At 46.2% G+C, this 17,910-nt stretch overlaps 1 protein-coding gene across 1 annotated transcript in view; it reads right to left on the reverse strand.

Moving 5' to 3' along the window:
- RIOX1 (ribosomal oxygenase 1) overlaps positions 1 to 17,910 on the reverse strand; it is an 89,316-nt gene that overhangs the window by 10,132 nt on the left and 61,274 nt on the right. The window contains exons 12-13 of the mRNA XM_029593828.1: positions 7,892 to 8,012; positions 3,840 to 3,939 (exon numbers count right to left, since the gene is read on the reverse strand). Of these exons, the coding sequence (XP_029449688.1) occupies positions 3,840 to 3,939; positions 7,892 to 8,012 (221 nt within the window). The remainder of the gene's footprint in view (positions 1 to 3,839; positions 3,940 to 7,891; positions 8,013 to 17,910) is intronic.

Here is a 17,910-nt window from a genome sequence, read left to right on the forward strand (position 1 = left end):
TGATGAACCCAAAGGCATCAAGGGCAGCTTCTATGGTAGCGAGGGGGACCATGGCACTCTACGGCAGTCTTAGTCCCTGACACTAGAGGCCATTGCCACTACTCCACTACATCGCGGCCCAAGGCACTCAATGACTCTGGGGCATCGAGTCCACAGATGCCTAAGGTACAGAAGGCCCTTATGGCATCTAGGGCTGTCATTGAGGGCGCCCCGGCACTTCGACGGTGTTAAGAGTGACAATGATGCTCAATGACAATCCTGGTCCCTGACTCGGTCCTGATATCAACGTGTCAGATCATCAGTGCACTGATCACAGATGTGTGTGGCAACCATTATTGGGCATGGCACCAAAGGTGCAGCAGCAAGCTGCTTGCCCAGGCTCCTGATCACCCTCTCTCACAAGGAGACTGCACTGCATCACAGACAAGCAGGAGGGAAGGCTATGTCTTCCAGGCTCCTGCCAGTGGAAACTAGTTCCTTTGAATTTGGGGAGGATGAGCTCTCCCCTCCTACAGGAACAGTGTGTTCTCAATCTCTTCACTGTCTGAACATTCTTCGATGCTGATCAATCGGTGAAATGACAGGGAAATCCTGCCCGGGAAGAACTCAGGCGAGTCCCCAGGCTCAGCGGCCTACACAGATTGCCCACGAACTACATTTTGTCAAGTCTTGCCAGCACCTGACAAAGGTACAAACAGCAGGCAGAGCAAGGAGATGACACAGATGTCAAACTGCAGGAGCAGTATTTATTTAATAAGGGATAGTATTAGACTCTGCCAGGCTGCACAGCAACTAAGGCCTGCCATGCAGCTAGCAGACAGTGAAAAGAAGAGGAAAAAAGGAAAAGAAAAAAGAAAATAAAACTACTCTAAGGTAAGGGAAAGAAAAACAGCTGCAGCTCTAGAAAAAAGTCACTTACAAAAACTGAGGAGAGAGCAAAGTTGAATATCATGACACACACAGCTCCCGTGACCACAAGGCTCCACGAAAAAAAAAAAGATACTGAGGGAGGAGTAGAGGGGGCGCTGTTTGGCGGCTGATGAGAGCAGACGCTTAAACTAAGAGCTCCGTCCCTCATGGGCCTATGATCCATCTATTTTAGCTTACTAAACCTTACAACCATTACAGAAACAGTCCAGAGATACTGCGGATTGGGAATCCAACACCACAAGGCATCAAAAAGAAAAACTGCTGACTTAAAACAGTTTTCGTATGGAAGGCCGGCATTGGAAACAGCCCAAAGCAGACGAAGCAGCAGAAGGCACGGAAACGACCCAGGTCACTCCCCGAGGGGCTGCCTTGATCGAGGGTACCTCCAACAATGACTCGGAGCTCTGGGACGAAATTAGATCCTGGTTTGTCGAATTTCGTGCGGATTTACGCCAGCACAAATCCGACCTCATGGCAGCCATGGCCGACCTGAAAGAAGATTTCAGCGCCCTCGGTAACCAAGTCGACGAACTAGATACCCGGGCAGATCAACATGGAGAGGCAATAAATCATGTTGTCACCCAAAAGTCCACTCTCCACTCCGAACTGACAATTCTTGCCGACAAGGTAGAAGACCTTGAAAATCGTAGCAGAAGTAACTTACGTATTAGAGGAGTCCCGGACACGGCGGAGTATGAGGATGCCAATGGAGTCGTGCAGCAGATTTGCTCGTTCATCCTCAACAATGACGGTTCAGGGCAGGAAACCGAGGGCACAACTATATCTACCATTCGTCTAGACAGGGCTCACCGCTTGCTTGGACAACGTAGAGACTCCAGACCCCATGACATAATCATTTGTTTCCACGACTATGGACAGAAAACGAAGGTATATGAAGCAGCCGGGAAAATAAAAAATCTAACCTGGAAAAACCACTCGCTGGAAATATATCAGGACCTAGTGCCTATAACCTTGAAAAGACGGTATGAACTCTGCGAGGTGACTGCTAACCTGAGGGACTGCAGCATGCGATATCGGTGGACCTACCCATTTGATCTGCAATTTCAGGTGAAGGGAGTCACATATCGCGTAAAATGCCTGGAAGAAGCAGTAGAAGCCTTCAAACAAGCACAGCTACCTACCAACTTCCAAGCTCCCAAAATGGCGGCGGTTCCTTCCAAAATGGACACTCACCCACGCTGGCAGAGGGCTGGCAAGGGGAGAAAACGCCTGCGCCGGCAACCCTCAGTCACTACAGCCGCGGCTGCGGATCAGGCAAGGAGGGCCACTGTGAGGCCTAGACAGAGCAAAGCATGGTAAGGAACAAGTCCAAGGATTAGGCCATTGGGAGACCTAAACAGAGCAAGAGCAAGAGCAAGGATAAGGATTAGGCAATCAGGAGACCTAAACAGAGCAACAGCAAGGCAAGGAACAAAAACAAGGATTCCAAACGAAGAATACTGGATAAGGGTCATAGAGAACAGACTTAAAGCTAAGGCAGGGAGTAAACTGTGAGGGAAGGTTATATAGGGCTGGCTTTGTTGCATCATGCAGCCTTCAAGGCAGAGGCTAGAGTGGGTTTGAGCAGCTCACTGAGGACCACTACTGGAAAGGGGCTACCTAGCAGCCATCCTTGATACAGATGTCCTCTAGGAGTCATCTTGCTACATGTGCAACACTCCAAGATGTTATGGTCATCCCCCATGCTTAGCACACATCTACCATGTGGACCTGTGATAGACATGATGCAACTGTTCCAAGGGCACTTGTTGAAGCCACCGGTTCTCTTCTCTTTTTGGGACACTGGCCAAAAATGTATCAAGGCAAAATCAACCTAAACCAACCAATATCACTCCATGTACTGATGCCTATGCATACAGTGGTCAATGGAAAATTTAAGAGAATTTGAACATAAACTAAAAACCTAGTGAACCTAAGAAGGGTGAGACAAGGTGATCCAAGAAGTCCTTTGACGAAAACATGCGAAAAATGAAAAATAATTTATCTTAGAGAGAATATCATAAAAGCATTTGGTTCTGTGGAAAACTAAAACTGAAGGGGCCCCATGAGACATCTGTGACATGAGTAGCACCACAGAGCATGCAAAAAGCTTTTAGGAGCAATTAAAAAATCGTCAGTAGTTAGGCTCCATCGGATGGCATCACTAGTTGTATTTTCTAAAAAAAAACAAAACTCGAGGTCACGTCCAGTGGTAGTTGCCACCTTCCATATTTTCCCAATGGGGGGAAGGAAGCAAGTTCAAAAAGGTTCTAGCCTAGCAACCTGGCAGATAATCAACAGTAGGGGTCACCCACCTGGGAGGACTTAACATCCTGCTTATCCTCCAAGAAAAAAAAAATAACTGAAACAAAATGTACTGGGTGTAACAGAACAAAATAGACATTGAGGGGGCAATTTAATAACACCCCACCTAAATTAGATGACTAATTCACCAATTTTTGAAGCAGACTTGCACGTATAAGTCTGCTATGAAAATTTATTTTACCAAATTATTTTACCATTCACTCGCACACTTGCTATTATCTATGTGGAATATATTTGGAAACATTTATGTGCACACTTTTGAAAATTCAAAAGTTCAAACCCGTCACCAACTCTGCCCTCAGAACACCTCTGCTCAGTCTGGATAAACTTTTGCATGAACAGGCAGTACAGGAGTAATTCTATCCACATATTATGCAGGCAATTTTATAAAAGGGCATTTTGTTGAAAATTGCCCTCTGAAAAAGTGCTGTATGGTAAAACTATAATTTCAGACATGTTTTACAAGGGAAACCCATTGAATTTTTGCAGCCCACACTAGCAGAATGGCACATAGAAGAATAAAAAAGAATGCACACTTAAACACCAATGAATCCAAAGAATAATGCATAAAACTGTTCCCATACCTCAAGGTCTATCTCAAAGTACTTTGGCTCCTCCTTATGGTACACTCTGGAATTATCTGTTGAGTAATATAACAAGCAGCTGTCCCCTTCATTACAAATCCTGCAATGTGAAAAATCGAAGTCTATAACTGTGAGTTCTAAAATGTTCAATTTATTAAGCTAACATTTTCGAACTTGTCATTTTCATAGCCAACATTATAAGTCACAGTTCAAGTCAGAGGCTCAGTTCAAGGATGTTAATCCACATATTCTGGCAACAGAACTAAGAGAAATAATGCTCAAATCTGAACACTGCAATTTTGGTTTTAATAACAGAGAAAGCTGAGTTGCTTACCTGTAACAGGTGTTCTCCGAGGATAGCAGGGTGTTGATCCTTACACATGGGTGACATCATCGGATGAAGCCCGGCACATAACTTTGATCTCAAAGAATCTAGAACTTCCAAACACGCCCTACTGAGCATGTGTAGCTGTATTCATCACCCTGCCCCCTAGGCAGAGTCCCTCAGTCCATGATATAGTTAATACATGGAGAAACCAACTACCAGGGGAGGCAGGTGGGTTTTGTGAGGACTAACATCCTGCTGTCTGAAAGAACACCTGTTACAGGTAAGCAACTCTGCTATCTCTGAGGACAAGTAGGATGGAAGTCCTCACACATGGGTGAATCCCTAGCTATAGGCTGTCCAAGCAGGACAAAGTGGGAAACCACACAGGGCAGAAGCATTACCCGTCTCCCTTTTGCCTGTGAGGCAGCCGACCCACAAAGAAGAGCTGGGTTCTACAAAGAAAAACCATAGAAATGACTGAGACACAAAACCCTCATGCGTAGCAGGGGCGCCTAAGGCAGAGGAGTGATGCAAGTGCGAGCAGAAGCATCAAGGAAAACATTACAAGCAGGGTTTTGGATCAGTAACCTGACAATGAAGTAGGTCTAGAACTTCCTGGGTACAAGAAAAAAACCTAGAGATGAAAATAAAAGAAGGACTCTTGGACAAAGACCGCACAGTTTCCTTCGATGTTAGAAGACAACCAAAAACCCAATTGGGGCCCGAGAACACCTCAGAAAGAAACTGCAGTCCACTGACATCCGAAGGGCAAAACGTCTCTGCAGAAGAGAGCCTATGTGTGAGTGATAGGCACAATGGGCAGAAAAGCCCAAGCAATGCTTGGAGAATAATCAGCAACAATGGCAGGGCCTGAGACAGACTCTACGTGCTGAAACACCAGACTTAGCTGACCATGCAGGACAGCGTCAAGAGTTTCAGGGGATGAATGGCAACCCTTGAATAAGATCACTAGCCCAACTCCCAAGAAGGGAGAGAAGTTAGACCTGAAGCTCACCCACACTGCACTCTGTCATGGGCAAGACTATCCATCCTGTCCACAGGATCGGTCAGTGAGCAGGAAGGCACTTTGGGCAACCTAGTGAAGTGAGAAAAGTGAAGGCCAGTAGTGGCCAGAGCTTGGCAAAAATATTGGAAGAACACGGTGTATCATTGCCTGCAGTATACACTAGGGATGTGCAATCGTTTTGGATGAATTAGGCAATTTCAATGAAATTTCAATGTAATTGCCTAATTCATCCTGGTTCGGGGACCCCGAAAACTGAAGGAATTTTTCCCAAAATTTCAGGAAAAATTTGGATTTTGGGTTAGTGCACACTAACCCGAAATTTCGGTTGCCCACGAAAAACAAAAGCCCGAACCACGGGAAAAACGAAATTTCCTGCAGCGGGCCAAAACGAAGCCCGAACCGAAAGGCTTTGCACATCTCTAGTATACACTAAGATATACTACGAATGCCTTAGCTTTAACTCCCCTCCCCTGACATTCCAACTGGAAGTCGGAGGGAGCGAGAACACAAGAAGGCAGACTGCTGGATTGATGGGGTAAGCACAAGTTGCTAGGTTGTGTATCCCAACCCCAAGCCGATTCCAGTAGGGAGTTACCTACTAAGATAGAACCCTCAGTCTGTTTGTAACAACTGAAACTGAGAGCGAATTCCCTAGTGAAGAAATCTAGAAATACTTCACTAAGAGACCGAAAGCTGGGGTGCCGCAAATGCAAACTCCTATCAAACAGGATTTCTTTACCGGCCTGGAAACCCTAAGAGTACCAGGGGAGGGCCAGGGGTATCTCAGAGCAGATTGCCAAGCACCTGGCTTAGATATTAATACCTCAGCCATGATTGCAAATACATCCCCCAAGGAAGCACACGGTCTAGTAATGGAACAATCATTGCATGAACTAGGACTCCCCTGTCCATAGACAGATTTATCTCTAAAATAGGGACATATAGCTTGGAAGCCACTGCAACCAAGAACAGCACCTCTGTTGCGGGGCTCCTTGTCCCCCAACTCCCTCAGCCATGGATATGGCAATAGCTGGAAAGGCATACTCACCAATTAGATGTACTAGAACCCTCCTCACTGAGGTAGGGTCCCGCAGGCGAGCATGACCGGCCATAGTGGCCCATTGAGCTCAGCAGTTACCAAGGTGACTCCTGGACAGGAGAAACCCTTAAGGTGCACCTGGAAACTACTCTGGAAAGGTTCCCTTGCGAATCAGACCTACTGTGCCTTAGAATGTCTGAAGGAGAGTGCTACTGCTCGACTGGCTCTCGGAGCTCGTGAGGAACAGAGTGCAACCAGCAGTCAGAAGCAGAGACATCCCTTCTCTGGGAATGGAGATCAAGGGACACCTTGTAGGGATGGACAATTGGATATCGAGAGGGGAACCCAGTCAAATCTCTCCTTCTTGAGAGGATTAATGGGAATCGGGGCCTCTCGATCCCAAAAAACTTACAACTCTCCAGTTGAGAGTTGCGTTACAGTCACTGATCACTGAGGTTCAGAAGCAACCACCACTGGCAGCGACCCTCAGAAGGGGTAGGCCTCCACAGTAATCAATGGAGGAACCCCATTGACTGCTGCTGTTGTTCCCTCAGCCCTGGCCACCCAAGAGATGCACCAATGCAAAACATAGGAGCTCCGGTTCAGAGATAAACAAGCCAGTGACGGAATCTCAGGGGCTTCCCCACAAAAGGGGTCTGTGACATGGGAGATGCCGAAAGACATATTCCTCTTCTGAGGGAGGGGAGGACTCCTGACACTACTCTCCTGGTGTAGGCTCCCTTAGGGTTTGATCAGGAACGCAGTGCTAGGTCAGTTCTGTGGCGCACAACCTGTTGTGCTCACCAAGAGGGAAACACACACACAGACAGTAGAGCAGTGATTCTTAACCGGTGTGTCACGACACACCAGTGTGTCGCCAAGCACCGGCAGGTGTGTTACGGCTCCCGGTACCATTTCAAAGAATAAAGGGAAGTACAATTCTTTGATATTTTTAAGAAAAATGTTGAAAATTCAAAATAAAGCTTTTTACAAAACTGGACTAGTGGACCAATGATTAAATAGGACCCGTAACAGTGTAAACACAAGTTCAAGCTTGTTAAACCGTGGGTGTTATGAGGGTCCCAAACTCATAGACAAATTGTGTTGAAATATTATTATGAAAAGTCTATAGCACTAGTGATACACAGAACAAACATTTGTGATGCAATGTATTTTTGATAAAGTTACTTAGGTATTTGTTCTGTGTATAAATAGACACATTGATTTTTGGCAATCTTCAATAGCCCATCTAGTTGCAATGTATGCACTAACCCTCATAACAAATTTTTATACAAAAACTAAGAGGTTGTTTGTATTTGAAAATTAGCCAATGCTATGCATAGACATACAAAGGTTGTGCATACTTTGAACCTGGTTATTTGTGCAGGCCGCTGACTGGGGAATAAACACACTGCATTCTAAAATGCAAACATGGATATGCCATTTACACCCTCAACCTGAATGTACCCATGAGAATGCCTGAAAGAATCCATGCTATGCAAAGCCCATGTCAACTCAGCAGGATAGAGGAGATCAATTTTCGGACTGACAAATTTACCTGGGTTACATGGCTCGGAAACTTGCCCTTTGTGTGACTATAAGGAGTGGGCAGAGTAGTCTATAATCTCCTTTAAGACAGACAGAAAGATGAGACAAACCTGATGATGCCTTGCCGTAGAAGTCGTACCCATGTGTCCCTCTCCATCTGCACATCGGTGTCCCGGGCAACTCCATTTTCCCATCTTGCTGAGACTCCATGCACACTGCGGGACCTCTCAGCTGTGTACAAAATTAGCTCATAAGCAGTGTTCCCCAACCTTCTTACGCCATACGCGATGGAAGCCCCTCAAGTCTACATAAAACATTTTTTCACCTGACTTTTTAAAAGTCCTTGGATGGCAAATAGAATCCAGTCCCGCTCATGATATGCTGCAAATAACAACGGGTACATAATTTGCAATATGGGTGAAGATTACAAAACCCACTTTTAACCTGGGAATTCTTCCACAGGAGTTACATGCTGGGGACCCTAAAATCGCAATTACAACCTTTAAAGTCAAAAAAAGAAAATTAGCAAAGTCCCTGATTTAATCTCTTATTTCAAGAGTTCGTTCTATGAGGATCCATTAAACCCCTCCAATGGGAAAATCATTAGATTAAGTGTAGAATTTAAAAATGTGACCTCTGTTTCCTTCCCTAGCTGCAAAAATGCCACTGAGAAGTCTCAGTCTGCAGTACCAGTGCTTGTGTGGTCATCCATCTCATTGTAATCATTCCCTATCTCTAAAGGCTGCTTTGTCTAGAGATACAAGTGTGTGTTATATCTGGCTGTCTTCATGAGCTAATTCCCAAGTCTTGAATACAGTACATACTAATAGTCTTACTCTTAAAAATAAAACAAACAAACAAAATAAAGACACGGGATGAGAAAACACCAGTGAATCGCAGGCAGATGCTTCATGAAGACAGTAAACCTGAAGGAGTAGGAAATGAGTTTCGAGGAAATCTGTCTTTCACTCAAAATGATCACATCATATTCCTGTACATAATCATGGAAAAATGTGTACGATCTTTGCTTACCATCAGGCCCACCCAGCTACTGCTATACTGGGTATGTGACATGAACATAGCGCAGGAAGGTATTACATGGATGCTTTCATTTCACTTTCATGAAATGATTAAAAACCTGACTCGAGCGAGCCTGCTGATCATTGAAGGGATAGGTTTGTAACTGCCCACAATAGTGTAAAGTCTGCACTTACTTTTTATCTGCACACTTTACACCATTTTTCAAAAGGGAAAAGTGTGCATGTGCTTTCCCTTTGAAAATTAGCCCAAAGCTATCTACATACATTCCCGCCTGGTAATGTGTGTACCTAGTTTATTCAGGGAAAAACACATGCATGTTTCTGAAAATGTAAAAAGTAGGTAGGTCATTTTAAACTCCGCCCAGAACAACACATCTTCACACTGCAGGAAAATGTGCACAGTGCCAACTGACCGTCGAGTAGAAAGGATTTTACTAAACTTAGGAAGGAAATAGTAATATAATAAATGATGGCAGAAAGACTGAAATAACCTATCCAGTCTGCTTAGCAAGATGTTTAGTGTCGTAGCTGCCATTCCATTCTGGTTACCTCGGTGCCTTTTGTTTAGGGCTTTAGCTATCCCAGTGGAAAGAGTTTTAACTGTGACTCTGTGCAGGTTACAATCATTTCAATGTGGGGTTGAACCACTGTGCCATGCAAATTATCCCAGTATTACGTTCTGGCTTTTTATTTAAGTTTGTGATATTTAGTGCCTTCTATTTTTAAGCATTACAGCGTTAGTTTTTTAATATGTAATATATTTATCTACAATATGATGTTTGCTTATGTTAGGTATTTTTTAAAAATTTATTCTGATCTAATTTTATTCTTCTGGTTTTACATTTTATTAGATCTGGCTTTTTTTTTTTTTTTTTTTTTTACTTTTTTTGATTACTGTGCATTTGATTAATTTATGATGCTGTATTTTATATTTGGTTGTGTCTTTTAGCAATTTATCTTATGCTAACGGTTCACTGTAATTGTTCTCTAATTTTTACGTAAATTTATCAATTTTATGTTCACCATATTGATGATTTATTATGATTTTGAGTAAACCAAGAATTAAATATACTAAGCACGTACAGGCTCTATGCATACCCGCATATTAAGTGGGCAATTTTGTAAAAGCCCCCTTTCTTGGTTTCATTTAAGTCTCCAAATACATATTGAGGGGTAGATTTTCAGACCGCGCGAATAGGCGTACTTTTGCTGGCGCATCAGGCGCAAGCAAAAGTACGCGGGATTTTAGTAGATACGCACGTAGCCGCTAAAATCCTGGATCGGCATGCGCAAGGCTATCGATTCTGTATAGCCGGCGCGCGCCGAGCAGCGCAGCCTACCCCCGTTCCCTCCGAGGCCGCTCCGAAATCGGAGCGGCCTCGGAGGGAATCCTCTAACGCCCTCCCCTCACCTTCCCCTCCCTTCCTCTACCTAACCCACCCGCCCGGCCCTGTCTAAACCCCCTCCTTACCTTTGTCGGGGGATTTACGCCTCCCAGAGGGAGGCGTAAATCCCCGCGCGCCAGCGGGCCGCTAGAGCGCCGGGACGCAACCTCGGGGCGGGTCCGGAGGGCGTGGCCACGCCCCCAGACCGCCCCGGGCCATAACCACGCCCCCCGGGCCTGCCCCCAAAACGCTGCCGACACGCCCCCAAAATGCCGCGCGGCTCGGGCCCGCCCCCGACACGCCCCCTCGGAGAACCCCGGGACTTACGCGAGTCCCGGGGCTCTGCGCGCGCCGGTAGGCCTATGTAAAATAGGCTTCCCGGCGCGCAGGGCCCTGCTCGCCTAAATCCGCCCGGTTTTGGGCGGATTTAGGCGAGCAGGGCTCTGAAAATCCGCCCCTAAATGTAGACTTGAACCATGTAACAGTTGCCTAACCGACGTATAAACTCTAATTTACACCTAGTTTCTCTTATTAAAAATATGTTACCGTTCTATGTTGGCACATGTTTAATTTGTAATCTACACCAATCAGATTTTTTTTGTGCCTTTATGTAAACCGTTGTGATGGTGAACTAACTTAACGACGGTATAGAAGAGTTTTTAAATAAAAATAAATAAATAAAATATCCTTTTGGAAGTACAGATAAAATGTATTCCATGCATTAAAAAAGGTCAAAGGAAGACCAAGTGACTGCCAGAGTGGTTTAATGATGAGGTAAAGGAAGGTGTTAAAGGTAAAAGGGCATCATTCAAAAAATGAAAAGCAGACCTAAACGATGAAAAATAGGCAACAGCATAAGCACTGGAAGGTTAGATGTAAAACAGACTTTGAGAAAAAGTGAGGCAAAACTAATAATTCTTTCAAGAACATTTGAAGCAAATGGGAGCGAAGACAGAGCAGAAAAATGAATTAATTCTTTGGCTCGCTCTTTACAGCAGAGGATGTTGGGAACATACCCACACCTGAAACATTCTTTAATGGTAGAAATTCTGAGCAACTAAAACCAGGATCTGTGACAAAGAAAGATGTAATAGATCAGACTGACAAACTAAAGAGTAAAATAGTAACATAGTAAATGAGAGCAGATAAAGATCAATCAGTCAATCCAACTTGCCAAGCAAGTTGCTTATGGTAGTAACTTCAGATACCTAAAAGGTATTAATGAGGTACAAACATCAAACCTTTTCCATTGGAAAGGAAACTGTATAACTAGTGGTCACAATATGAAACTCCAAAGGGTAGAACCAAAAACCAACATCAGGAAATATTTCTTCACAGAGAGGGTAGTGGATGCCTGGAATGCCCTCCCTGAAGAGGTGGTGAAGATGAGAAAATAACGAGATCAAAAGGGCAAGGATAAATACTTCAGATCCCTAGAGGCTAGAGGATGGAGATGAAGAAACAGAGTAACCTATATTAACTTTGTGTGTAATATTTCTGCATGGGGGTAACCTGCATGGAGCAGCAGTTACTGCCCTTAACAGAAGGTATGGGGATAACCTGCAAATCTGTATCATATCTCCTCTGCATCTCCTCTCCTCCAGGGTATACATATTTGGATCCTTCAACCTCTTCTCATAGGTCTTCCAATACAGATCCCACACTTTCACTTTTCTCTGGACTGCTTCCATCCTGTCTCTATCCTTTTTGAGATATGGTCTCCAGAACTGAACACAGTACTCCAGGGAGGATTCAAAGATCTGTATAAGGGCATTATCACCTTCTTTTTGATGCTGGTTATTTCTCCTTCTATTATGCCCAGAATCCCTCTGGCTTTAGCTACTGCCTTATCGCATTGTTTTGCTGCCTTCATAATCACCAGACACTATCACTCCAAGGTCCCTCTCCTTGTCTGTACACATTAGTCTTTCACCCCTCATTGTATACAGCCCCTGTTGATTACATAATTAGCGAAGCGCTTGTTTAAAGTATATTTGAGATGATATATTCCAGCTTGATTAAAATGTATGTTAATGTATCAGATGAATGTTGGAGGGATTGTGGGGGGGAAGGGGACTATGGCGCATATTTGTTGGAAGTGTCCTGTGATAGCACCAAATTTGGATCTGTTACTGAAGTTGATTAAATACATCACCAAATTTCAACTAGATAAAGACCCAATGGTATTCTTTTTTTTTTTTTTTTTTTAGCATTTGTGGAAGGAATGCCAAAGAAAATAGATAAATTGATAATTTATACTTTGCTGGCTGCTCATTGCGAAATAGCAGCATACTGAAAGAGGAAAGAAGCACCTAGTAAGCTGGCAGTATATAATCTTCTCCTGAATATATGTTAAATGGAGAAACTCACAGCGAAGTGTAGAAATTCAAGGGAAAATTTTGAAAAACGATGGACTATATTTCAGACCTGGATCAAGGATTGTTGTGATAGCTTCTTGGCAGAACGAGGTGGGGGAGGGTGGGAGGAGAGGTTATGTGTGTATATGCTGTTGTGCACGCAAACCAGTGTTATTGTTTGGACTGATTGTTTTATAAAAGTTCAATAAAACCTTAAATTGAAAAGAAAAAATATGTGTTTCAGATTAAACAGAAACCCGTTCACCCGTTGTATTTTAAAGAATCAACAACAGATTTCAGCATAACGGAGGCACCTTACAGCAATTTGGCAGGCACGTGTATAATGAGGATTGCGAGAAGAGAATGCAATCTTTTATTAGCTGAGTGTTTACATACGTTTGGATACTCCCACTACTGTTTCTTCTATATTCCCCATGAAAATGCCAATAGGTGAAATTAATGTCCTTTGTTGGAGAGATAGGAAAATTGGTTCTTACCTGCTAATTTTCGTTCCTGTAATACCACAGATCAGTCCAGACAAGCGGGTTTTATTCATCCCTACCAGCAGATGGAGGTAGAGAACAAAACTTTGGGCACTGCCACATATACGAGAGTGCCACCTGCAGTCCCTCAGTATTAATCGATACCCAAGCCAAGATAAGAAAAAATAAATAGCGAACGAGGCTCCCAACATGGATACCCTGACCAACTAGATAACCATGCAGAAACGCTAAACCTAGAAATTGAAGTCAGAAAATGGCAAATCTGCTTTGCAAATAAATACAGCAGTAGACCAAGCAGTCTTTCGGCAGAGATCCTCAGGGCGGGCCTCTGGACTGATCTGTGATATTACAGGAACGAAAATTAGCAGGTAAGAACCAATTTTCCTTTCCTGAACATACCCAGATCAGTCCAGACAAGCGGGATGTACCAAAGCCCTTTTACACTGGGCGGGAACCCGAAAGACCCGCTCAAAGAACACTCTCTCCAAAAGGGGGCCGCCTCCGGGGCCTGCACATCCAAATGGTAATGTTTGCTAAAACAGTGTGCAATGAAGACCACAAAGCGGCTCTACAGATCTCTTGGGGAGACACCAGATGACACTCAGCCCAGTATGTCGCCTGAGCTCGAGTCGAATGTGCTCTAAGACCCACTGGAACCGCTCTTCCTTTTGATACATAAGCAGCAGAGATTGTCTCTTTCAACCAACGAGGCAAAGAAGCCTTTTCACCCTTTTTTTGCTCCCCCGAACAGGACGAACAAATGATCAGAACGACGAAAAGAGTTACTGACTTTCAAGTAACGTAATACCATCCGTCTCCCATCCAAAAGATGAAGCCATCTTCCCATTGAGAGATCCAGAGCCCAATCTGGAAACCCGGGCAATTCCACTGATTGGTTTACATGAAAAACCACCTTAGGAAGAAACGAAGGTACCATATGCAAGGACACTGCATTGGACGATATCCGGAGAAATGGATCACGGCACGAAAGCGCCTGCAATTCCGAAATCCTTCTAGCCGAACAGATAGCTACCAAAAAGACCGTCTTCAGAGCCAGGATCTTCAAAGATACCCGATTCAGAGGCTCGAACAACTCCTCGCAAAGGATCCGTAGCATGAGATTAAGATTCCATTCCGGACAAATGTGACGCAGAGGTGGATGGAGATGTTTGACTCCTCGTAGAAAACGCACCACATCCGGATGGGATGCCAAGGCCTTCCCCTGGATTCTCCCTTTGAGACAGCCCAAAGCGGAAACCTGGACCTGAAAGGAACTATGGGCTAATCCTTTGGATAAACCCACCTGCAAAAAAGACAAAATATGGGACACAGACACCTGAAGAGGATCCAATCCTTGTTGTCCACACCTTCCATACCCTGGAATAGGCTAAAGAGGTAGCAGGGCCAATTTTATAAGAGATAGTAATTTATTCAAGAAACTTCACAGTATAATGTATATAATGTAAATAAGGTAATCCTTACAGTTCTACTCTCTTATTCTTATCTCTCCTCCAAGTTTAAGACCCTTGTTGTAATGTAACTTTTGATCTCCTTGCACTTGTTTATGTTCTGTTCTTTGTTCTCACCCCTTGTTACATGTAAACCGGCATGATGTGGTTTCTAACCATGAATGCCGGTATAGAAAAAACGCAAATAAATAAATAAATAAATCTTGCTTGGAGCAGCGTGGAAATTACTGGTTCCGAATACTCCCTGACACGCAATTGCCTCCTCTTAAAAGCTAGGCCGCGAGACAAAAGCGATCCTCCTGATCAGAAAATATAGGACCCTGACGCAGGAGATCCAGTAAATGGGTCAGGCGTAGCAGTCCATCCACTGCCAGCCGCACCAGATCTGCGAACCACGGATGGCGAGGCCATTCCAGAGCCACCAGAATCACTGACCCCGCGTGTCCATCTACACGCCTGAGTACCTTTGCTATCAGTGGCCACGGAGGAAAGACGTACAGGTGGACTCCGGTCGGCCATGGACATACGAGTGCATTGAGCCCCACCGCCCCGAACTCCCTCCGGCAGCTGAAGAACCTTTGCGTCTTGGTATTAAGACTCGTTGCCATGAGATCGAACTGCGGGGTTCCCCACTGTTCGCAAAGAAGCTCCCAAGCCCTCTGAGAGAGTCCCCACGCCCTTGGATCCAACTGCTGCCGGCTAAGGTAATCCGCCTGGATTACCTTAGCCGGATTACTCCTGCCACATGGGAGGCGGCGATTCCTTTGAGATGAAGCTCTACGCACTTGAACAGCAGCTGAGCCTCCTGCGCTACCGTGGGACTCTTGGTTCCCCCCTTGCGGTTGATGTAAGCCACCATGGTCGAATTGTCCGAGAAAACTTGCACCATCCGATCGCGGACTAAGGGTAGAAACTGCTCCAGAGCTCGGCAATTGATGGTCCATGTCTGTTCTGACATTGTCCAAAGGCCCTGAGCAGACCTGCCCAGACAAACTGCCCCCCCCCCCCCCCCAGCCCCGAAGACTTGCATCTGTGGTGCCCACCACCCAATCCGGGACCTTGAGAGGCATCCCCTTCTCCAGATTGTTCCTTGTCATCCACCAGGCCAGACTGGCCCTGGCTGACTTAGTCATGGCCAGGGGCAGGAAATATTGTTGCGACAGAGGATTCCAACGGGATAACAAGGCTCTCTGCAGAGGCCTCAAATAGGCAAATGCCCAGGGCACCAGTTCCAATGTGGACACCATCGAGCCCAGGACCTGTAAGTAATCCCAAACCTTCGGCACCTATAGACTAAGCAGACGCACTATCTGCCCCTGAATTTTGTTCACCCTGTCGTCTGTAAGAAACACTCTGCTCCGCTGGATGTCGAAACGGGCTCCCAAGTATTTGAGGGAACAGGAGGGGACCAGATGGCTCTTCTGCACATTGATAACCCAGCCTAGAGATTCCAGGAGCGACCGAACTTGGTCTACGGACTGCAAACATTCCTTTAGTGACTTCGCCCGTATCAGCCAATCGTCCAATCGCACCAGCAATCCTTCCTGTCGAGGCGCCTCCGCCACTACAACCATCACCTTTGTAAAGGTCCGTGGGGCGGTGGCCAGCCCGAAAGGCAGCGCTTGAAACTGATAGCGCTGTCCCAGAACCATGAATCTGAGAAACATCTGGTGCTCCTGATGGATGGGGATATGCAGATAAGCCTGGTGAGATCCAGATGCCAAAAACTCTCCTCCCCGTACTGCCGCAATTACGGTGTGTAACGTCTCCATCCAAAATGTGGTACCTTCAAACTCTGGTTGACTTTCCTCAGGTCTAGGATAGGTCGGAACGCGCCTTCCTTCTTGGGCACCATGAAATCAATGGAATATCTGCCTTGTCCCTGTTTGGACACTGCCACCGGTACAACCACCTCCAGACTTAACAACCGCTGAAGTGTTTCCTGGACCGCTGCCTGCTAGCTTCGGGAAAGACAATGCAACTCCAGAAAGACCGACCACATTAGGCGAGAAAATTCTAAGGTGTAGCCATTTCTCACCACGCTCAACACCCACCGGTCAGAAGTGATCTTGGTCCATTCCCCATAGAACCAGGCCAGCCTTCCCCCGATTACCAGAGACGAGGAGTGGCCCTGCTGGATCTCATTGTGAAGACTTATTGCCACCTGCACCCTGGGTGGATCCGCCTCTAGATGACCTTCCAGCCCCTCGAAAGGACTGTTGCCTATGCAAGGACTGTCTTGGGGCCGAGGCCCCCAAGGGCCTCGTCTGATGAAAACGTCTGGACTCCCAGAAGAGAGGCCGAGAAGGTTTCTGGCCAGACTTTCGATCTTCTGGCAGCCTATTGCCCTTTGTCTCTCCCAGCAACTTCATCAGACGATTGAGGTCCTCACCAAACAGCAGTTTCCCCTGAAAGGGCAGATTACAGAGCTGCGATTTTGATGACAGATCTGCTGACCAGTTGCTTAGCTACAAATGTCGCCTGCATGACACCGACACCATAGCGTGGGCCATGGTTCTCACCAGGTCATACAAGGCATTCGCGCCATAGGCAACCCCTGCCTCCAGGCGGGCCGCATGGACTGGGGAAAGAGTCCCAGAGGCTGACTGCTCCTGCAGCTTCTGGATCCAACACAAACGGGCCCGCTGCATCAGACTTGCACATACTGCTGCCCGCAGGCCGAGCCCCAGGACCTCAAAAGCTCGCTTGAGATGCACTTCCGATCCTGAACATCCTTCAGAGTGGAAGCTCCAGCCACCGGAATAGTGGTCTTCTTAGTGACTCGCAGGCCAGAGTCGGGGGAATCCCACTCTTGGTTGATCAATTTCTGGATTTTCTTCAGAATTGGGAAAGCGCTGGGGGGTCTCCGTAGGCCATCCAGAACTGGATTAACCCCTTCAGCATCTGAATCCTCCAGGGTGAGCTTAATCCCCAGCTCCTCCAACACTTAAGGTATAAGTGGGCGAAGCTCTTCTCTCTTGAAAAGCCGGATCACCCGCAGATCATCGCCTTCAGCCTCCGGACCCTCCAAGGTCCCCGGTTCAGTTTTAGAGTCCCCTGGGTCCAGAGGGGGACTGCCAATCGGGTCCCCATCCTAATCGGCCTCCGAGGAGACCTCATCCTCCTGCTTAGACTCGTCGGAATCTTCTGATCCGATTCCAATCGCACTAGCCGTCCCTCGGGAGGCAGAGTTCGCAGGCCCGTGGAACCTTTAGGGAAGGACCTTCCCCCGCTTTGCCAAACCCGTCGGGCCGTCTGTGACACCGCACTTACCTGCCTGCCTAGCCAGGAAGGCCTCGTGCAGTAAAAGCACGAATTCGGGTGGAAACCCCCCCCCCCCCCCCTCCCGGGGCGCTTGGGGCTGCTAGGGCCCGA

The sequence above is a fragment of the Rhinatrema bivittatum genome, chromosome 3 (assembly GCF_901001135.1).
Source record: "Rhinatrema bivittatum chromosome 3, aRhiBiv1.1, whole genome shotgun sequence".
In the NCBI taxonomy this organism is placed as follows: domain Eukaryota; kingdom Metazoa; phylum Chordata; class Amphibia; order Gymnophiona; family Rhinatrematidae; genus Rhinatrema; species Rhinatrema bivittatum.